The sequence below is a fragment of the Camarhynchus parvulus genome, chromosome Z (assembly GCF_901933205.1).
Source record: "Camarhynchus parvulus chromosome Z, STF_HiC, whole genome shotgun sequence".
Taxonomy (NCBI): domain Eukaryota; kingdom Metazoa; phylum Chordata; class Aves; order Passeriformes; family Thraupidae; genus Camarhynchus; species Camarhynchus parvulus.
This window is the reverse complement of record NC_044601.1, coordinates 4,925,612-4,948,724: the sequence shown is the minus strand read 5'-3', so window position 1 is coordinate 4,948,724 and position 23,113 is coordinate 4,925,612. Positions and strand designations below refer to the sequence as shown.

General features: G+C 38.3%; 1 protein-coding gene across 1 annotated transcript in view; it reads left to right on the top strand.

Annotated features, from left to right (window-relative positions):
• FBN2 (fibrillin 2) overlaps positions 1-23,113 on the top strand; it is a 121,732-nt gene that overhangs the window by 1,933 nt on the left and 96,686 nt on the right. Inside the window, 4 exon segments of the mRNA XM_030969525.1 lie at positions 2,588-2,686; positions 3,159-3,254; positions 5,563-5,658; positions 20,901-21,098. Coding sequence (XP_030825385.1) covers positions 2,588-2,686; positions 3,159-3,254; positions 5,563-5,658; positions 20,901-21,098 — 489 coding nt within the window.

Below are 23,113 nucleotides of genomic sequence, written 5' to 3'. Positions count from 1 at the left end.
GTGGAGGTCTTTGACATTCTCCATCTGATTAACTGCAGACATGCAGGACAAAACTGGCCAAGGGAAGGGTGATAAGCCAAGGTCTGCCAAGCTTTTGACCTTTGGTGGCCTTTTTTCATGGTTCCAGGCCTCCCTCACCTGTTCACATCTATTGGTTTTACATGGTTAAACTTCACTGGCTAATATTGGGGGTCACTGTGCCATGTAACACTTATTTTCACCTCAAGCTGACCCAGAATTCCCCAGCAAGGGATTATGGTGCCATTCAGAGGAAGATCCTTTTATTAATGTTGCTGTGGAATAAAAGGAGTTCCTCAGAATGTTCTTTTCACGTTTATCAACTCTTTCAATACTGACTACTTTGCTTTAATGTAAAGCAGAGATTTTAAGAAGGATTTGGGCTGCCTATTATGCTGTTGATAGGCTTTTCAGATTCAGCTGTGTGTCTGGCTCAGATGTGTTTAGGGGCTTTCAACAATCCTTACAAGATATCCTTTAAATTGTGTCTCTCAATGCCTCTTAAAGGCCTTGCTCTCAGGTCTGCCCACATCCAGAATAATCTGATTTATTTTTAATTTATGTGCACAAGGGACATCTTTTAGCTCCTGCCTGCTTACTGCACTCTAATTGCAGTAAGCAATTGAGAAGAAGATTGCACTTTCTAACGTGTTTATAGGGTGAATGACTTTGGCAGACCAGTATTGTCTGTGACTCTTCTCTGTTTCTGCTTTTGGTGAAGGTTTAAGTGCACAGATTTCTGTGCTGACATTTAATGTCTGTGGAGATGACATTCCCTTTAGCTAGAGTTTTTCACCTGGAAAAAGCCTCCTTCACAGGATGCTGGACAAGGTATCAAACTTCTTGTTGGAGATGTGCTGATTGTAATTGATGCATATTGTAAGTGGTGATTTTAAAGTGGCATTTCAGTGAGGAGAAATCTATGAGCCAGTGGTAGCTGAAAAAGAAACCATTCTGACCTGACAGTGTTTCATGCTGATGATGTGGTGGTTGTTGGTGGTGGTCTGTGCCACATTTATGATTTAAAGTGATCTTTTATCTGAAAACCAAGGTTTTTAGACCTTGGTCTAAAAGGTCTGCTTACTTTTACTCTTTTGTTATACAGAGTAAGCTGTTCTGATGAAAGCATATTTAGGCTATGCCTTAAGGTCTAGGGCTTTCAGTTGGTAAAAAAATTACTCCTTAACAGATAATAAATTAAGAAATGGACCAAATGTAAACCTTGCTTTATCAAGAGATTGACCTTGTGGTGTATAAAGATGGACTAAATAGGAATATTCAAAAACATCCCCATTTTTCCTGTGCTTGTCAAGTGCTCCAAATCCAAGTCCTGGCTCATGGAATAATATTTTAAGTCAGTCCATGGCACGTCTCTAATTCCAGTTAAACAGAAAAATCCCATAAAGTCTTTGACTTCTCATGCCTTCACATTTGGGACATTATTGTAGCAGAATTTAATGATAAATGAAGACAATGCATTTTGCATCTTTTTGATGCCCAAGGAGTGCTGGGGCATGTGATGTCAAGGTTTTTGTTTAATTGCAGTCCTTCAGTGGAGATGTGCTGCCAGATTATTTGGTTCTCACAAAACTCCAGGCCTATTTACAAAGAAATTGTGATTCTTAGGGTTTTTTTGGTGGTGGTGTTTGTTTGTTTTTGAGGATTTTTTACTATACAAGTTGTCTGTTGCACAATCTATGTCTATTTGAAGTCCTCTGTTGTGCTATAGTGGCTCTGACTGCTTCAGGCTCTTTTGATTTATTTGCTACTTGAGCAGATGGATTTGGTGTATTGATTTGGGTATGCTTTAGAATAATTTAGACTTCTAGCTCTTTTTTTTTTGTGGTTCTGTCACTCCTTTCTTCATTGGAGCTGTGCTGGATGGTGAGTGAGAAGGGAAGGCAGGACTTTGGGTCATCATGGGGATGGCACAAGGTCAGGCATGTGACACACAGATGTGGGGTGGACAGGCTTTCCTGGGCTTTTTATGGTTTTAAATAAAAGTGTAGGAGCTACCTGAGTACAGGAAACTATATTTAGGGAAACACCACTGCAAGGTCCAGCATTTGCACATTGAATTCCCACAAAACTGCTTTGGGTAAAGGATGGATAATCTTAGGAATACAGAAAAAAAGACCCTAAAATGCTTTTGAAATGATGATTAGGAGAGTGAAGCCCATAGCATAAATTGGCATTGTTTATATTCCTTCCAGTCTTGGATTCTTGGTAATGTTTTCTCACTGGTCTTGTGGTCTAAAAGATGTGTTTTTAATGATTGCATAATTGGCTGATACTTCTAACTGGGCAAAGAATTTATTACCTGGTTTCAGTGGTCAGGTCAGTGTTTGAATATGCGTGATTTAATTCTGATTGTCTTCAAACTTGCCAAGAGATACTAATTATGCCAAAAGTCAGTTCACTTTATTTAACTTAAAATTACTTTTGCATGTGTAATAGCTGTCCCAATGAAGTGAGTTTTCAAGAGTTGGGGTTTTTTTGTTGGTTTTTTTTTTGTTAAGCCTCAGGTTTCTGTTAATCCCTGTCACCCTCTTTCTGTGTTCTTCCTCAGCAATTTGCAGAAATAGCTGTGGTGATGGATTTTGTTCCCGTCCCAACATGTGCACTTGTGCCAGTGGGCAGATATCACCCACGTGTGGGTCAAGACCTGGTAAGGACTTCATTGTGTTTTCATTAGAGATTTCATGCAAAGTCATTCTCTTCAAGTTTCAGTGACAAAAATGCCAATTTCCTTAAAAATGACTTCTCATTACTCATTACGCAAATGTAAATTATGCTTAGGTAAGACACCTCAAGTTTGTTATTCCACACGTGCCTGTTTATTCTGTGTGACAAGTTTAAATAAAATATGCTTAAAGAGATTAGGAAGTTTACAAAGGAATGTGTGTAGTACTGATATTTTCATTGAGTCCATTTTGGTAAGAAATCAAGATTGTACAGTTTCCAATGCAATTAAATGTTCTGAGTTGCAAGTGGAAAACTCTAGAAAACCTCTCCGTGAGTATACAGTTAAAATATGTAGCGTAGGTGGTACAAAGCCCATCCTTCAGGTCCCATTTCAAAGGCTGTGAAAGGCCATTCCTTTGTGGTGTTTTTGGCTGATTTTGGGTCTCTCTCAGCAGCGCAGCAGTGCAGCATCAGCTGCAGGAATGGTGGGACGTGCGTGGATGAGCGGTGCCAGTGCCAGAAGGGCTTCTCTGGTGCCCACTGTGAGCAGTGTAAGTCACAGCCAGTTTGCTTCAAGTGCAGTGAAACCCCCTGAAAGAAATGCTTCTTTTGGGGTGTGGTGTTTAGCTGGCAGTCATTTCCTGCATGAAGTGCTTCTGTGTTCTCTAAAATTCAAGTTACAGATTGGAATCACTGAGCAATTTTGGGAAACCCTTGGGGGAGCCGCATCACTGTGCATCCCCCTCTTCATACCAGATGTTGACTAGTCTTTAATTCTCTTTTAACAAAGTTTTCTCTGCCTCAGAACAATAGTCTTACTGCTGAGTTGAAGAATGTTCTTCTGTTTTCTACTTAGTTTAAGGAAAAAAGGATTGAATATGGTTCAAGCTATTGGATAGCTTTTTGGGTTGGCAGACAAACTACAAAGTGAATTATTTGCCCAGCTTTACCTATAACAGCACAGTGTTTACAAGCTGCAGCAATTTAGCAAACAATAAAAGTTCCTAAAGGCTGTGGGGATGAAGAAAGACTAAACGTGTATTCTGAGGCCGGCTGACCACTAATTAGGAGATAAATTAATTGCATAAAGCAGGCTGAAAGAACTAGAGACAGACAGAGGGCAGCTCTGCAAAAACCAGATGGGCTGAATATTGTGGATGATAATTTTTTTTCCTGAGTAATTTTTATAAAAAATGGAAAACAATCTTGTTCTTGCTTTAACTGGATAAAACTCCCTAAAATTTTTAGCAAATAGTTGTAATCCTGACCTGTGACCCTAACCACAGTGAAACTTTGTATTAAGGATTGCTGGTCTCTCCCTACTTCTATTAAAATATATTAAAATATATTGTTAATATATTCAACATTGGAATGCTCTCAGACAAGGCAACTTTCCAGTGAATAAATGAAAAGATGATTGAATTTTCAAGTGGTGACCCTGAAGCAATCCAGAAAATCTGAACAAACTCTGGAGATTGGTTTCACTGTATCATGTAGTTAAAATTTCAAGCAGGATTGTGAATATGTGTCTTCTAGACAGTCTTAAAAATGTAAATATGTTTTAATTTCTATTTAGAAAAATTTAATTGCATATAATCAAGTTAATTGTCTTGCTGAAGTGTCATCCATTAATTCAGTAATGTAACACGTGCAACAAAGTATCTTCAGTTTTATGTGTGCATTCTCAGGAAAAGGTAATTCTGTTTGGTGGTTCTTGGTAATAAGTAAGTCTTTATCACATTTCCACACAACAGTATATTTTATGCTCTCCACTATGATGCAGGAGTCATGTGTAGCTTTTTTCAGTTTGAAATTATTACCTTCTCTAGGTTTCTGAGGTTCTTTTGCCCTGGATACTCAAATGTCTTACAAATACCACATCCAAATTGAGGAGACATTTTTAGGAAGGCAGCCTAATGACTTTGAGACCAAAATTGGAAAGTTTCAAAAACATTATGCCTGTCCTGTTAGCTGAAATGTTTCAGTTTGGAACATGTGCTAATTTTGGACAATTTTGAAGTAAAGACCTGAAGCAATAAGTCAGAAAGGAGCTAAAGTGAGTTAGTTAAGGCACTCTTTTGATAGGGTTTTTCAGCCTCTCTGAAGTACTCTTCCTTTTGAACTGAAAAAACTCAGTGGTCTGGCAGGAAGCTTTGTTCTTGATTCAGACCATTGGTAAAGAGTTTGAGTGGGTGCTCTGAAGTCTCACGACAAGTGAAATATCTTTCTCATCTAAATGTACTGTGGATTTATAACCCTTTCACCCCACCCTGCTTCCTCCTTCACCACAAAAAAAATTTTTTTTTGGGATCTTTTAAGAAACGCAGGTTTTTTTCCAGTAAAGAATGAGGAGTTAAACAGGTAATTCTTTACCTTTGCTTCTAAACATCACTCCTCCTTCCAGCAGCATCAACTCTGAGAGATGCTTATCTCTCTCTTGGACTCCTTTCTCTTCTCAAAAGGTTTGTTGCTGTTGTGACTGAACAACACAATAAGCCCAAAAAATACTTGAGGTTTGACAGACAGGTAACTTCAATGAGGGAAAATAAGTAATTATATAATTCTCGTGAGTGACTAGAGCTGCACAGCTGATTAAAACACACTGAAGTTGAACATGTGCTGCTAATCTGTGCTGAGCAGCTGTTTGCAGTTAATATCAGCAGGTGCTGATGGAATTTGGTTTGCACAGTCATTGCTGGTGGAGGTGGTAGGAGGGAAATCAGCTTCATCCTCAGGCCTAGAGAGACTTAGAGCAGTGGGAGAAAAATGAGTATTTTTAAAATGACGCATGTGTTAATCTGTAAATGTCATTGCCATGGCATTATTAACCTTTTTGTCTGTTTGTTTTGTTAATTGCAGCTGTCTGTGAGAGTGGCTGTCAGAATGGAGGAAGGTGTGTCGGACCCAACCGCTGCGCTTGTGTCTACGGCTTCACTGGCCCTCAGTGCCAAAGAGGTAAAAGAAATTTAAGGAAGGAAGCTGTGAGTAGTTGTATACAAAAAATTGCTGTGTGTACATATTTTATGCTGTGTATTTTCAGCCAGCAAACTTCCAGTAAACCACTTATTATTTGTCATTTTAGAAAGTGTCTTTTCTTTTTTGGTTGGCAGACGCATTAAAAATTTATATGTACAAAGCCTAATTGGTAGGAATTTCAGCTCATTTAGGCTGCATATTTTGTCACACAATAGTTAAAAGATTATATGTCTTTTGCTTTTTGCTACATGAAATCCAGAAAAATTGCTGGTGGTTTTGGGATTGTGTAAGTCTAGATAATTGAATAATTTTTTTTTCTGTATAACACCTCTTTCATAAGAGGAAATTGGGAAGTAATTTGCTCTGGTTAGTTGGGAAGAAGTCAGAGAAGGACTGAAAAAAATAACCAATTACCATAGTGCGGGGATCAGTTCCTGAATCCATTCTTATTCTAGAATGCATCGCAGAGATGGCTTCTGAAGGGAGTCCTGTGGAAATCCCTTTTCCAAAATCAGCTGTGAAATGCTCAGAGCTGTGTATAAATTTGGAGAAATATCTTGGAAAAATATCTTGCACCTTTTTTATGTTTTTAAATTTTTTTTAGCATTTTTTTACTGTGAAATGGAAATAATTTCCATGGAGGTAAAGGAACTTAAAAGACACACACTGAAAAAGCAGGAGTTTCTCTTTGCTATTCCAGGCTGGTTTATAGACCCACTAGGTATCACAAGAGTAAGAGGAATGTAAAGGATCAGTTTGTCTCTAGCTTGTTGTTGTTTGCATTCTTAAACCTGATTTGCAGTTTTCTATCTATCCCATTTCCTGTAGTTATTTCTTCTGAAGCGGGCACAAGAACTTAAATCTTACATAGTTTGGTTAGTGGAGAAATAGGAAATATTTGTTAATACTTACAGCTGTTTTTTAGCCATTCAGAGGTGTGTCTGTGCACAGTGTATACCTGTCTAAAATAAGAGGTTACCAACTCTTTCTGTTTGGAATGGATTTTCAAGGGATTGGACAAGGTTAGAGTAATTTGTAGATTGAGTCTTGCTTCCAATGGATCGTAACACTGCAAATTCTGCAGTCTGGGCTAAGTTTCTAAGGTGGATTATACTTCTAGCTGAACTATGGCATGATAGAATTCCATTATTCAAAATTATTTCTTTTTTTTTTTTAATTTAGTTGATTACATTCAGAAATGCTTTTTATTTATTGCCAGACAAATTGGTAAGCTTGCTTTTTATCCTAGATAAAAGAAATAATTCCTAGTTAAGATTTGCTTCTATTCTCTGACTACATTCAGGGCTGTGGAATCATATTGATGCATGTGACAGACTCCAGCTGTGATGATGGCTCAGAGTTTTTAATAATGATATTTATACTTTAAATTGTTTGACCTTCAAAGCTTAAAAGATTCTACGACACTTGGGTGTTGCAGCCTAACTTTTGTGATGTTGAAAGGGTTTAGGTTTTCTTTCTTACCATTCAGTGTGAAATCTTTAGCTGCAGAATTCGAGCCCTGCACAGAAATTTAAACATCAGTGTTTTGGTGTCCATATTTCCCAGCTCTCCTTGAAAGTCCTAGGTTTTCAATTTTATGTAGAGTGCTCTTGTTCTGCAAGAGTTCATCTGCCTTATGTGGGTATTTGAAAATTGAGTTATTTCAATTAGAGGCTTGCATTTTATTGCTTGAAATTGGAGGTAGTAAGCCAGATTTCCTTCTGTTACTGTCAATAAAATATAGGATATATAATTGCATATATAATAACTATCTAATGTAGTATGTTTTTACTGGTGACAGGGCTAAGTAAAATTTTGCCTAATCTTGGTGTTGCATATTCAAATAAAGAAGTTATTAATTTATTTTACTATTATTCAGTTATAGAAAGATTACTCCTACAGTATATCTTGATAATAACTATAAAAAGTATCTAAGTGGTCATTTTGTTGATTCTTTACATGAGGTGGAATACATTAAAGTATTGTGAAAGATGCCTTAGATGCGTATTTAGTTCAACAGTAATTTGTAATTTATGCTTTTAATGTAATAGTTTTTGCTTTCCAATAAATAGCAGAATGCAGTGGTTTCTTCATCTGTGGGTTGCCGTAGTTGCCTCTGTAATATTTTACAGCAAGAAGTGTCTCAGTGGTTTATTTTTAAACTGAATTTAGCAGCAGTTCATAACTCTCTGAGTAAAATTTTATGGTTTAAGGATATGTGAACTTCCCTTGTAAATCACCTCAAAGTTATGAGAGACGTTGTTTTGTAATTTTTATTTACATCATTGTGTTTTAAATGCACGCCTTTTATGGTTCTGTAAATTAAGTTCTTTAAAATTAGGTATTTTCTTCCTAATACAGAACATGTGTGTGTTTCCTTCAGCTTGGCCTCCCAGCCTAAGCTGTAGATAAAATGTGGTTGGTTTTTCAGCTATCTGGGCTCTGAGCAGACTAATTTCCGGGCTGGAGACAGGAGGCTGAGCAGTAACTGATGACTGGCATGATCAGAGTATTTAACTTGAGGCTTTCTGCTGGGTTAAAAAGAGAGAAAAACCTGTTTGGGAGTTCCTGCTTCTTCTGATACAAATGCTGACCTCTTACATGTCCTGTCAGATCTGGTCTTTGGTCAGCAAGCACCCAAGATCCAAGTTTTTTGTGTGGTGTTTTAAAGGAAAAAAAAAAAGATGTTGAAATTTCTGCAGTTGAGTTTTCCCAGTGAAAAGAATAGAAAAAAGGAAAGAGCAACAGAAAAAGAGGCCTCATTCTCAGTTGTACATAAAAGGACAAATTTTTTCCTAGCATGACCAATTCTTTTGGTTTCTCAGCGCTGTAAATGATACTTGTGTCACTGCTCATGGTCTGTGTGCATTTTTAAGAATTGATAATCTTCAGTGATACGAAGCTGTGGAAAAGCAAGGATGTTTTATTCCTTGTTTGTCATGGGATAAGGGGAAGAAGTAGTGAGAAAGGCAAAATCACTGATGTAACTTTGCCCTCATCCAATACAGAGGAAGGAAGAACAGTTCTTGTTTACTCCGTATTAAATGGCTCATAATGGGAAGCAAAAGGGTTTGGAATGAGTAGAAATGCATAGCTCAGGAAGAGCATCCATTTGAAGAGGGAAGAGAATTTCAGATAAAGTTATCAAGCTTTGACAGGTAAGAAACAGGGAAAAATAAGGAAGTAGAATGTTTGAATAGCAGCTTTCCAGTAGCTAAAGGGAACCTAAAACAGATCTGGAGAGGGATTTTTTACTGGGGCAGGTAGGGTTAGGACAAGGGTTATGGCTTTTAAACTGCCATAGTGCAGGGCTGGCTGGGATCTTGAGCAGGAATTGTTCCCTGGCAGGGTGGGCAGGCCCTGGCACAGGGTGCCCAGAGCAGCTGGGGCTGCCCCTGCATCCCTGACAGTGCCCAAGGCCAGGCTGGACATTGGGACAGTGGGAGGTGTCCCTGCCATGGCTGGGGTGACACTGAATGGGCTTTGAGGTCCCTCCCAACCCAAACCATACTGGGAGACTAAAATTCTATGGATATAACATGAGATAAAGAGTTTTTCTTCAGGCTGGGCAGTGGATAAAAAAAGCTATCGACAGCACAGAGAAGCAAGTGGGACAAAGCAAAAAGCATCCTCAGTTAAAGTGTTGTTAGTGTGTAGTAACTGAGGCAGAAGAGTAAAGAATAATACAGACCTGAAGTGGACATACACTGAGGCAGATGATGGCCACAGGAGTTATGGAGATGTTTGGGGATAATGCATGTGTTTAAAATTAAGCTAGCATAGCAAACTGACACAGATTTGTATAGGACTCCATATTTCTCAAAGACAATTTTATTATAAAGAAGAAATAAAATACATATTTAATCTGTAGTGGTGCTGAAGATGCTTGTGTGTGCTTAAGTGACAGTGATCAGGTCTAAATGAAGCAACAGAAAATGTAATTCCTTAAGAAACATCTTCTGACAAGTATTTAGAAGATTTCTTAACTTGACACAGCTTTTCCTATCTGTTGATGCTAGCAGTACCACGAGGTGCTTAACAGCAAAAATGTTCTTTGATCAGCAAGCTCTTCTCTTTTTGTGGGAGTCTTGGGAAGATAGCTTTTTAATTTTGGTGTGGGGATATTGTTTTTTTTTTCCATTTATTAATGGCTGCTATCATCCTGAGCCAGAGTAGAGGTTTTTTTATGGTCTTCCTGCTTCTTTTCTTTCAGCATACAGTAAATGAAAGACTGACCTGCTAAACATCAGTTTAATTCATCTTCAGTCCAATTTTAGCCTTTGGGAAGTGCAGCATGTGGTCTTAGGTTATTTTCCACAAGTTCATAAAGAAGTTGAGTGAAGAAAAAAGTTAATTAGTTTACTGTACCATGCTCAAAACTACATGGCCCAGTTCAGAGGGGATGTTCCTGGTCACTGAGGGAAATACAAGTGTTAAATCATCAACTTGAAGCCTAATTTAACTAAAATAAATTAAGTTCCGTTTCATAAAATTACCTAAAAATAAGTCAGCAGTAGTTTAAAACTGTAGAACGTGAACCTTCCTAAAATTTGCAACTTTCGCTATTCTTGCCTACCTTTATCTCTTTAATTTTTCTTTTAGAAAGCGTTTCTGTCAGCTTTTTCAATGCTTAGCTAAAGGCTGATTGCAAGCAAAATGCTGCAATACTCATGTTTTTTTATAGCAAAAGGAGCTTCAGTTTAGACTAAAAAAAAGCATGCCTCTATTCCTGTTGGAAATAGTAGAGATAAGAATTGCAAATACCTGCAGCAATTCTGCAGCAGTAAGAGGCAAAAAATTCTGACAGGTAAGTACCTGAGTCAAGATATATATTAAAATATGGGGGGGAAAATAAGGAAGTCCAGTATCTGAATAGGTTCTTCTGTGTTGGAAGAACTTGTTATATATTTTGGAGGGTTTTTTTGAGGCTAGAGGTGCTGTCAGGTGTTAATAACACACGCATTTAAGTGCAGTCCCTGCTCACCAAGCTCCTTTTTCTGCTGCAGGTTCTGGCCTGTAGATACTGGCCCACATCATCCCCTGATGGATCACAGCAGGGCAGATTCAAAAAGCTGCTTTCCTGCTCTCAGATGTCAATACCTAGTGATGTTACAGGGCTCTGGCACTACATTCCCTGCTTTTGTTATCCATCATTATCGCCTAAAACAAGGTTTTCGGAGGGAAATATCCAGAAAAAGCTGCACGGAGTGTGTGTTTGCTTGTTGTTAGCTGGCATTGGAAAACCTTCTCCCTTCTAGGTCTGCAGAAGATACAACATTTAGCAGTTTTAAAAATGACACGGGTAATGCTGATCATGCTGATTGCAGTATGTGATGAAGGAAGTACTGTGATTCCAGTCAGTGTCTGTCCTTTATCCCTTCTTTTAGTTTTTAATTAAATCCCAATATTTGAATGACTCTTTGTTTGGCATCAGCAAAAGAAAAAGGTAAAAACCCTTAAAAGCAGCAGTGTTGCTGCTTTTGAAGCACTTGAAATCTTCAAAACTTCTCAATTTGTTCAAGCTTAGGAAGGCAAGTGCCAAAGTTGTTGGACTTTGTATTACAATTAAAAGCAGAGGTTTTATGCCTTTAAAGTAGCTCTACAAAAGTAAAATGGAAATATGGATTTAAATGGCCTCTTCAAAAGGCTTGAGAGTTTTCACCAGAGTGCAGCAGCTCAGGCACAGGGAATGTTTCATTGGTTTAAATAATTTAAAAGGGAAGCTGTGTGGCTGAGCTGCCCTAAACTGTGAAAAGAAAGTAAGAACTAGCAGAACTGTTATACTTAGAGCCAATAGATATATTTTCTTCATATATCTATTCTTTAAAATCTGCACTTGAAAAGTAGGTTTTTTTCCTCTTACCTACAGGAGGAACAAGTCTAGGAAAGCATAAAATGCGATGGTTTTTATGTGTTAGGTGGGAGTTAGACTAGCTTATACTCTGCATCTAAGGATTGTTCACTGAAAAGTGAAACAAGGGTCTGATAATGTAGAGCAGTGGAGCAAAACTCATGAGTGAGAAACACGTTGCAGAGAAGAGGGAAGATGATGCCTTTGAAAAATTCCATCTGGTCTTATCTTTTCCCTTCCTCTGAAAATTTTGCTCTTGGTCAGATGCATTAAAATGTCACCTTCTTGTTTTTAACTACGTGGGGAGAGAGAAAATACAAGAGCTGAGCAAGGCCATGATGGCTTTGTTAGAGTTTCAGAAGAAAAGATTGTTTCTTCTGAAAACTAAAAAATTATTAATTTTATTAAGCTAATTAATTAGTAAGCTATCTAGGAAAAAGAAATCTTGATCTATTTTCAGGATATCTAGGAAAGTTAGAGATCAGAAGAAGTTGAGACACTTGCCCACATGGAGTGTCTTTAACAAAGAAAATGCAAAACATCTAATATACTCATGTAAATAGTCAAACTTTCTGTCAAATTCAGCAAGTACTAATGTTATATATTGCTTATATAGATGCTCTAGACAAAATTGGAAAAAAGCAGAAATAAGCTGAAGAACCCAGTTTTGAAGTACTGGAAAGAGGAAGAAAGAATCAAAATTTTCACTTTTTTGACTGTAAAATGTATTAGAATAAGTTAGACAAGTTTCCTCTTAAGTTTACAGGTATTGTGTGGAGGAGGCTTGAGAGATTATCTGGGAAGCTCAGGAACCTCAGAAGCTTATTTCTGTAATGGTTATGAATGTCTCAAATTGTTTTATTTTACCTTGGTTATGTGTTCTTTGTACACAGAGGTTCCATATGAGATCTGAGAGAAAGAAGAGTTTTGGGTATTTTTTTCAATATTGCAGTGTTGGAGCAAGAAATAGGAGAGGGAAAGTACAAGTTGTTCAATGACACCTGCACAGTTGTTTGTGAAACATTGAGTTTGAAAAATAAGAAATGGGAAGATATTTTTTGTTGTTGTTTTACTTGCTTTTCTCTCAAAGGGTATTGTCATTCACCTTAGGCTTGTTTTGATTAATAAGAAAGGAGTTTTATAAAACTGTCTCAATGTTGAGCCAGGAGGATGAGTGTGGAGAGCCCAAAACTCTGTGTGGCTTTGGCTGAAGGTTAGAAAGATGACAGATATTTGGAAGGAATTTTCTTGTCTGTATTTTCTCCTCCTGTGTTCTTTGCACGTCCTGATATTTTTCATTATGTCTGTTATGCTTTGAGCTCCCTTACAGTGAATTAAATGTTAAGGCCTAAAATTATGTAAATTGGATCTTCTTTAAATTTTCAACCATATCTGTCTTTATAAGCATTAATTATACAGTATCTTAAGAACTGTAGTTGCTATAGTAAAATATGTATGGAAAAGAGTAATGCAGGTATTACCTGGAGTACTTTACTGAAGCCAGTCAAGAGCGCATTGCATCCAGGGTTGCAAAGCCATGGAGTGCCAAAAGTAAACTGGTTTGTTCCACCTCAGACTAATAGCTTGCTAAATGAGAAACATGATTAAATTATTTCTGTATTGAGAGGATATATAAATTATCCTCCTTGCTATATTTTGGTCATGAAGATACTCAGCTTTATAATGTCTCCCTGAAAATCTTGTATAAGCCCAAGAGGTAAATTTCTAAAGCCCTTTGGTTTTGCTGAACACACCCAAAAGATGTGAAGAGCAGAAACTGTGTTTCTGCCTCTACACAGACAGAACTCTAGTAAATAGTAGCAGACTGGGTTTTTAGCTTATTATGAACTCAAATTATCACAGCAGTCTAGACAGTCATCTGAGGAAATGTTTCTTGCACTTTAAATAGACATACATATATTTAATTTTTTTTCTAAGGGTAATGTGTGAAACAGTTGTTTTTCCTACTTAGGTTAATAATTAGGGAGATTGTTTTCAGCTCCAATGTCTGTGGTTTTATTAGGGTTTCTGGTCTACTGAGAATGCCTTGTGCCTTTTTCCATGCCTTTGTAATTTACACAGGGGTTGGTTATGAAATATTTTCCCTCCTCATTTTGTGAGTATGGGTGCATTCTGCAAGCCTTGGCTTTTGCTGTGGGGAATGACACTGAACTCCAGAATGGGAGGGGAGGGTGGAATGTGCTCTTTTTCAGCAATACTCATAAAAGGGTGTCCTGTCTTAAAATGTAAGTCTTCCTCTTCACTGATTCTGGGGTTCTGTTCCTTTGAGGTTGAACTGGGTAGCGCTGACTTCATGGAGCAGGGAACCAGAAGCCTGTGGACAGTGTAATTCAAGTTTCCATTTTATGGTCGAGGAAATTAGCATATTTTTGTATGCACAGAGTAAGGTATTGACTTCTTAATTCCTGGGATGTGAAGGAATTAATTAAGAGATAAGTGTGCATCTACCTGGATTTCCAGCATCCAAGCTTTGGTAAGTAAGGTATTTTAGGAGGAGAAGCATGAGAGGAAGGAGCAGCAGCAGCATGACATGTACAAACATCATATTAGGGTAGTTGGTATAAACTGCTGAATCTTAGAAAAAACCAAAAGGGATTATTTTGCTTTTTTTTTTTTTTGTCTGTTACTTGCCCAGGGGTGATTCAGGCTGTAACTTCCTGCAATGACTGATGATTGTTATTCTATTGTGTGTCCATACTGTGTGCTAAGTGTTGGGATTTCATTAGTCCCACCTCAGGCCATCTCTATGTAGTAGCAGGCCCGGTGGAAGCATAAAGAAATATATACATTTACAAGGAGCTCCAACCAAACCAAAATTGGACATCTTGCTGGAACCAAAATTCAGGAGTGCTTCTCTCCTGACTTTTATTCTGTGCTTGAAATTTTCTGTCAGTCAGTGTATGATACTTCAGTTACATGTGGAAACATTTTGTTCCAAAAAGTTTTTAAGGAAATACTTGAATTCTGGAAGGTGCTGAATTCCATAAATGACAAAAGTGAAGTATTTCCCTGTTTCTCTATTTCTGTGCTTCTTGGTTTTTTTGTGTGTGTGTGTACTTTTCAAAATGTTTTGTGTCCTGAAGTATTAGAAGCATTTTCTTCAATGTTCAGATCGATTAGACAATATTACATTTTATTTCAGAAATACTGTTGTTTATCTGCTACTTTGCTATTTCCCCCCACAATGTGCTTAGGTGTGCAAGAACAAATTGCTTTTTAATTAATAAGAGTATTAAGATATGAAGTTACTACTACACTAAGACTTTATTTGCTCAAAACTATCATAATACCAATTATATAAAACTGTCTGTGTGAAACATGGAGTTGTTGCTTTTGGAAAAGAGCTGCTGCTGTTCCAGCCAGAGGAAAATGAGAATATGCTTAGAATGGACGTGACAGAAATATTGGTGGAACCTGGAATTTTGCTAAAAGCTGCTAGGCTCACACAGATTCCTGCATTGAACCTGTGGCTTTTCTTTCTTTCATTTACAGCTGCCCTGCACTTCCTTTTCAGCTGTCAAGTGTGTGTTGTTAAGTTACCCAGTCAGTCACAGGAGTTTGTGTGATGGGAAGTTTTGCATCACAGGAGCTGGTCAGAAAAGGCCATGTGGGACCACTAGAGCAGTAATAAAATTTCAGCCTGAAAATGAAAGCTGTCAGCTGTATGAAAACATCCAAACCTTCGTGATGTGTTTAACATCAATTTTCCACTAAGCTGCTCTTCTTCTCTATTACATGTGAGAATAAACTTCATAGACCACTTCAGGTAATGACTAAAGAACCTGCTGGGGATGTGTCCCAGCTTTGAGTCAGCAGCAATTTTAAATGTTTGAAAGAGTTTTGTGATCATTATTTATGTTGACAATAAACGTGATGCTATTAGATACTTAATTGAGAAATTTACACACAAGTTTCTTAGAAAAAGTCAAGAAAAGGAGGCTTTGATTTTACTATTCAGGTTTGTAAGAAAACCTCAGTCTAAATAGCAGTGCTGCCCACAGATTATTTTTTCCAAGAAAATTAATAGCATTGCCAACTCCCTTTCATATTCCATTGTTCATTGCCAGCCAGCAGTCTTTTTTACCATAACTTTTTGGATGTCACCTTTGAAAAAAATTCTTTTGATTTATATCAAGTACAATTCACCCACCTTCTTGATACCTTTGGAGTGTCCCTTATTGTGCACTCTGTGCTGGCAGCTAAGTATTTACTGTGAAAAAGCCCCCCAAATTTCCATATAAAGTTGATCAAAACATTAAAGGAAGATAAATTTTAGATCATATTTAATAAACATATGCACTTTAAAATGTTTAAATAGCTTTTTGCATTACTGTGACTTATGATCTGCAGATGTTGGAGTTGAGTAAGAAGAATAATATTTACATATGCATAAATTACAGATTTGTGCTCTGAACCCAAGGGCAGTAATGAGTATTGCCAGCCCTTTCATACTCCCATGAACAGTTTGTCAAGCAAAGCCCTGATTTCCCTTTCTTTGGAAGGTTTGGGCAATCCTGTCATTTATCCAGAATCAGTGGGAGAATTGGGCATGGCTTGCTCTTCCAGTCCTGATGGTTCCATGGTAGGAATCCATGGAATACCATGGAATTTCCCCTTGCAGGAAGGTGAAGCTTCACTAGACTTTCATTTATCAAAACATGAAGATTGCACATTGCAAAGGGGAGAAATTGTGAGAGTTCCATTGAAAAAATCTCTTCAATAGTCAACAAACAAGTTCTGCCACAAGCAGCCAAAAAGAATTTCAGATGTCTGGAGACCTCTGATTGCTAGCAGAAGCTGTGGGGGAATTTGCCACCTATCAGAGTTGTAATAAAGACAGTTGTTTCTCCATCTTGTTTCCTGTTGGAGTAACTTTTAGCAAGGTGAATTCAGCCTCAGGTCTTTGCCAGCACAGACTTATTGTTTCCACCCTGAAGGTTCCCTGACATAGAGTGCAGTCTCTTGGGCTTTCACTCACTGTGCTGATTTTTCTTTCAGGAGAAAGTGAAGTTCCTGGTAAGGCTGGCAGCATTTACTTCTTTCCAGCATTCAGGTCCCATGCATTAGATTGTTAATTTAATAATGCTGCTGTATGAAATGGATTTTTCAGACAACAACAATAATAATAATAATAAATTTGCTGACCTTGAGTCTGCAAGTGAGGTGATGGAAGTTGAACTTACTTATTTTCTCATCAATTCTTAATATTTCCTAAATCTTGCTTAGGGGAGTGAGGTTCTGTAAAAAGTCCAATGAAAGGCAAATTTGCTTTGTAAGGGAGTGAAACACATTAATGAAGTATTAGGTCTTGTTCTTTAATTAACAGGGCCTGTGAAGACCTATCTCAGATACCTTCCTTTACTCACTCCTGATGTGATTTTGATGAACATGCTTAATGTTTTCAGTATTTGTTTTTAGTAATAGAAGCATCAATCTTCTAAGTGGTTTCTAGTTAAAAATGCATGTTTCCAAATGCACTTCCTTATTAGGATATGGTTGTGTGTTTTTTTAAAGTAAAAAAGATGGAAGATACTTCACTGTTCCTTCCTGCTAAATCTTCCTAGTGCTCACAAACATGAAATACAGTATTTGAGATAAAGGGCTTTTCTCTTCTGCAGGCTGGGTGCAGGAGACTGGTGCTGCACCCCTGTTGGATTTATCACAGGAACTGTATTTTGACATTGTGAGATTTCATTTAAAATTTCAGTCTCTGCTTTCCCAGGAAAGAAAACTCAATTTTTAATATCCTTCTGGATTTCTTGCAGTGGACATTCCAGCATGTGTAGTTACCTTTTTACTTTTCTTCATGCCTCGCTTTTTCTCTTTCACGTTGCCTGGGAAGGGGTGAAATTTTTAGGGGCAGGCAGACAAAATTCAGTTAGAAATTGGATCCTTACATGTGTACCACAGTACTTTAATGTTTTGTCCTGAGTGACAGTAGGTGGTATTTAGGATGTTAAACTACTGTATTTCAGGTTTTTAGCTAGTGGGTGTTAGACACAGAGGACACGTGGCAGACAGACTATTCCATATCTCTTTACAGCAGGTTTTTTACATCTTCATCTGAAACATTTGTTTGGCCAGAGGAACAGAAAGGAAACTAAAATAGATGGACACTGAACCAAGATTAGAAATCTCAATGTTGCAGCTCCTTGTCTCAGGCTCCTGTGAACTAGACTTCTTAAATTACAGGTAGAATTAGAATTTTGGGAAGGAACTAATGGAAAAAAAATCCAAGAACTGAAATCTGAATAGTTGAATAGTTCCATTTGAGAATACAAAATATACACTTTTATGACAAAATGGAAATGTTGCAGCATAGCTAAATACTGAAGTCCATGGTGTGATTTTTTTTTCTTGGTGCCAGGAAAAAAAAAATTCCTCATTACCTTTAATTATGTTAACAACTTGAATTGTTGATAAAGGTTGTCATTCTTCAGGTCACTGTGCGTATTGAATATAATTTTTGAAGTTAGAAAACAAAACTGTATAACACATGTGCTGAAGATCACCTCATTTCACCAAAGCAGCTACCCTTTCCGGAGTAACAAATGATTTATAACTTACGTTCAACATACGTTCTTTCTGGCAAAATTATTCTATCAGCAGTGCTGGCAAAGGAACAAATGAAGAACCACCTAAGAATTAAGAGAAGCAAACCCATATGGAAAAGATGACTGATTCATAAATGGGAGTTTTTAAGGTCTGATCAACCATTATAACAATATCATCTGACTGGCTGTGCGAAACTAATCCACAGCTTCATTTGAAGCTACAAAGTATCTTCAAAATAGCATCTATTTTTATTGCATTTGCTTCCCACGTGTAAAATTCACTGTGTGACTACAGATCTTTGTGTAAACAGCTGAACTTTGCCATTAACCTGAACATGCTTGCCTTCACTTTGTGTTTTGAAATCTTATATTTTCCTCTAGTATAGAAGAGCAGCCACTAATCAGTCTCTTTACCTTTGGGCTTCATGCTGGATAAACTGAACAAGTAAAGATTTTTGAAATGAGTGCCCTTTTTAAGAACAATATATTAAATTACGATAATATTTTAAAATACTTATATTATTATAAAGTGTATATCTGAATAGATATGCAGCAGGCTTATGCTGATAAAAATTGTTTGGTTATAGAATCTGAGTATTAGATCAATGCATATTCTATTCATTAGGGCATGGGTGGGCACCTATGCATAGGTGGTTTCCAGAGCATGTATTTCTATTTGATAGGATACAGTAAGCAATAGGTGTATTGGCATGACTCCTCCTTGTACCTGACTCGTTCATATTCTCTTGAACAAACATGCTTTGGTGTCTGGTTATATTCTCTAATCTCTCTACTGAACACACTCTCTAAACTGAACTTTTCATTGCTAGTTTTGACAGAGTTTACCCAATCATTTTGTTTCTTATTGGAAGGTAGTGGAACTCAGATACAATTCACAACTCTAGTTTGAATTTCAAGTTAATTTCCTCTGATTGAATTCCAAGCTTCTTAATGCAGAATATCTTTGGCCAGGATATTTGGCCTGTCACCAGCCATTACACAGAGAAATACATGGTTTGAATTTCTACTGTGATTCCTTCCTGATATTCGAAGATTGGTACTACGAAAAATTGTGTCTTGGAGAATTGCTGCTGTAAAAATTCAGCACTGCCAGGAGCATACTTGTTTCCTGAATAGGAATTGCTAGGTGAGCTGGGATTGCTAAGGAATTCAGACCTGCTGAATGCAAGTTTCGGGGATTTGAAGGTGTGCAGTAAGTCATTATTTGATTTCACTGTAGAGGGCATTCACCCATGGAGAGCTGAACTCTCAGTGTGTGGAGCAAGGACGGGATTTTCTTTTAATCATGTATTTATTTTGCTAGAAGTGCCATTTTTGTGGCGGGGTGGTCACAGGAGAAGCTCAGGGTGTAACTTTGAAGAATGTTTTGTATTGATAATCAAGAAATAGTAAAGTTCACAGGCCGTACTGAGTATGTAAGATCTTTTAATCGTCTTTTATCATCAGGCATTTCTGTACTTGTGTACTTGGTTGACTTTATTTAAAGTGAAAATCCCAGCTGAAATCAACTACCAGTGTACATCAATTACTGCAGAAGTCTTGCCTAGACTGGTACCTGAGTGACCCTGACTAAAGAGAGGGAGCAGAACATTTACTTCTGTTCGAACTTTCATTTTAAGAGCCCAGGAAGCTTAGTATAAAATCTCACAGGGAAGACCATTTTTTTGCTTTCCAAAAATGTCAAAGCTCTTACTTTTTCAGGGTGAAAGTATCAAGTTATAGAAAGCAAGGGTTGTCTGTTTTGCATGTTGGTTGTGGGACCAGCTGCACCCTAATGAAAGTGTGTGGAAGACAGTGTGTTATCCACATATTGGTGTTGGAGCCTGCTTTTGATAGGGAAAAAAAAGAGGATGGAACAGCAGCTTGAGCAGCCATAACCCCACTGTTTTGCCTTCCCTCATGTGACTGAGTCTGAGTAAAAACTTTGCATTCTCTTCTTTTTTTTGCCCCTCACTCTTTTTAAGTGTTTCCATAAGGATGTGAAATCTGGCTTAGAGCAACAAGATGTTTCTTATTTATTCCTAGAGAATTTCAGTTACTTGTTGATCCTGGTTGGTGTTGACTCATAATGTAAAAAAACCTCTCTTTATACAGGTTCAGTGTTAATGAACTAAATTTTCACAGGAATTCTACTAGAAGTGTATCTTCTATGCTTTATTCAGTGTACTGCAAACAGCTTGGATTTGTTGTGTTGTCTCATGGTTCCCTTCTGAAAGTAAGTGGTGGTTTGCCAATCAGTCCTCTGTAGGTAGCACAATTTTGCAACAGGAATTCCAGCTGGAATGATGATTCTGTGACTGTCTCTGGCATGCATCTTGATCAGTGTGGAGTGAAAAAATGTGTGGCTGCTGTGGGTTGTAGCTCCCTCCTATAAATCGCCATGAAGTAGCTTAGAAGCTAGAAAACCAGTTTCCAGTCATTGTTTGCTTAATCTCATCTTCTCTTTTATTTGTTTGCTTGTTTGTGTCTAAAACTCTTTCGCTTGCTGTGGATTTTAATGGATACATTGTCAATGCTCAAGAGCAATTTTGTGTCCAGCTGCCTTTCATTTAGTTGTGTCTTTTTGAAAGACATAAATTGAATTGTAACCTCGTGAAAGTCACTGCCTTCAATGGAAGGTGTCATGCAACTTCTGTAAGCCGCAATATAGCTTAAATTTCCATGGAATTTTCTTAATATAGGTATCTACTGGATTAAAATACAATTCCTTCTACAGCTACAAGTACAATGCCTTGTATAATTCAGCGAGCTTTCCTTTTTTTTCTCCCCTCCAGATTACAGGACAGGCCCGTGTTTCACGCAGGTGAGCAAGCAGATGTGCCAGGGCCAGCTGACAGGGATTGTGTGCACCAAGTCCCTGTGCTGTGCCACCGTGGGACGGGCCTGGGGCCACCCCTGTGAGATGTGCCCTGCCCAGCCCCAGCCCTGCCGCCGCGGCTTCATCCCAAATATCCGCACTGGGGCCTGCCAAGGTGAGCTCTGGCTGGAATTCTCCGTGTGGCGACCCTCACCTCTGACAATCAGAGGAAACCTTGCAGTAAGGTCACTGTTTTCCTCGTGTGTGGTCTGTGTTTTGGGATAAAATGCAGGTGTGCTCTGCTGCCTCCAGATTTTTGCTGCTGGACCTAGAGAGCGAAGCTTAAGTGCCTGGAAAAAGTGATTATTAATCAATACTAAGGAAAAAAATATTTGATGTTGTTTTTCCTTCTGTGTCAGAGCTAGGCCTCTGCCTGCGTGCAGCAGTTTATGTTTTGCCATTCGTCTTGAAGTGATTAATATGTTTTAGACACTCTTTTCATAACAGTGTCAGGAGCAGAAACAGTGCACCACAGAAGGGGTGCATGTTGCAGTCTCCAAGTCAAGCTCCATTGTATGACTTGGCCACGTACAAAGGGTCCTTGAAGCTGCTCTGCCAGGCTGGCCCTGGCATAGTTTCTGGGGCTTCATTTGAATTATGTGAAAGATCAGTGGTGCTCTTTAGCACCCATGCCCACAATAATTTTGTTTTCTTTTTCTGGCAGTATATTCCCTGTGGCAAATAGTTTTGAGTTACCCGTTTGACAAAGTTGCTAAATTCCGCTGGGGAGCATAGAAACAATGTGGTAGTCTACTTCGTGTGATGGGTAAACAAAGGAAGTTTGAACAGCTGTAATTTTTGCTACATTTTTGACATAAAGTTGCTAAATAGGAAGATTGGATTGTATTTATGTCAGCTGGGCTTAGCACACAATGTTACAAGGTGATGGCAAGGCGTAGATGAGAAATGCTTGGCCTTTCTTTGGGGAAAAGGGAGAGACAGAATTTCTTCATTTCACAGAATCTTTGCCTTCCAGCAGTTGAGACATTTCCTTCTGAGCTCTGAGTTCTGGTAACTCCTGGTAACCTGAGCTCTGTGCTGTGAGCAGGTTGGTAGCACCACGTCTCTCTTGTGAATTACCAGCCCACTTTGATGCAGGAACGGGCTGGATGTGGCACTTTGTGCCTTTCCAAACTCCACATTGCAGTGCAGAGTCTGCTGAAATAAGATCACAGAATCTCAGAATGGTTGGAGATGGAAGAGACCTCTGGACATCATCCAGTCCAGCCCCCTGCCAGGGCAGAGTCACCCAGAGCAGGTGACACAGGAGTGTGTCCATGTGGGGTTGAAATGCCTCCAGACCTCCCTGGGCAGCCTGTTCTGGTGCTCTGCCATCCTCAGTAGGAAGCTCAGAAGAAACCAGATGTTTTCTCTGAGGGTTTTAGAAGCAAACAGAGGGATCTGTCATGCTTTTCAGTGCTTTTCTCTCTGTTGAGGACATCAGATTTGCAGAGACTTTGATATAAGGAACACAAACCCCTTTGGTATTCGGTAAAACTACCTTTGTCATGTATCAGGGAGACCAGGCTCACTCAGTCCACACTTCAGATGTTTGGTATTTTTGAAGTGATTGCTTGCATCAGTAGATAGCTGGGTTTGGGAGTTGGTATGAACAACTCCAAATCAGTGGAACTTGCAAGCTTTGCTGCTGGAAAATGAATCATGATCTCAGTAGGTGTTAGAGATCTGAATTTGACAAGATGTCACTCCCAAGTAGGAAGTTGCTTCTACTCTGCAAAGGATTTGCAGGATTCAATCTTAAATGGGTCTTCAGGACCTTTTGAGGCTTAATTATGTTTTCTGGATAATGTTCTTGTATTAGTAGATTACTACTAATACATTGTAGTAGTACTGTTAGCTTCATTATTACTATGAACAGGTTTAACAAAATCTAAGAGAAGCAAAACCAATCCAAAATTCAAATTGTTTGGTTGTGTTTCCTTTTTTTTTTTTTTTTTTTTTTTTTTCTGTTTTCCCCCTGGAAGTTTCTATTCAGCCGTGTCTTAAAAAGGGATGTAACTGTTCAGACATCCCTCATTCCAAGAATTCAGGCAGGAGGAACTTCAGTGTTCTGCTTGAATGAGCTTTATTGCCACTGCTGCATGGCCTTGGGAGAAGCATAATGGCAGA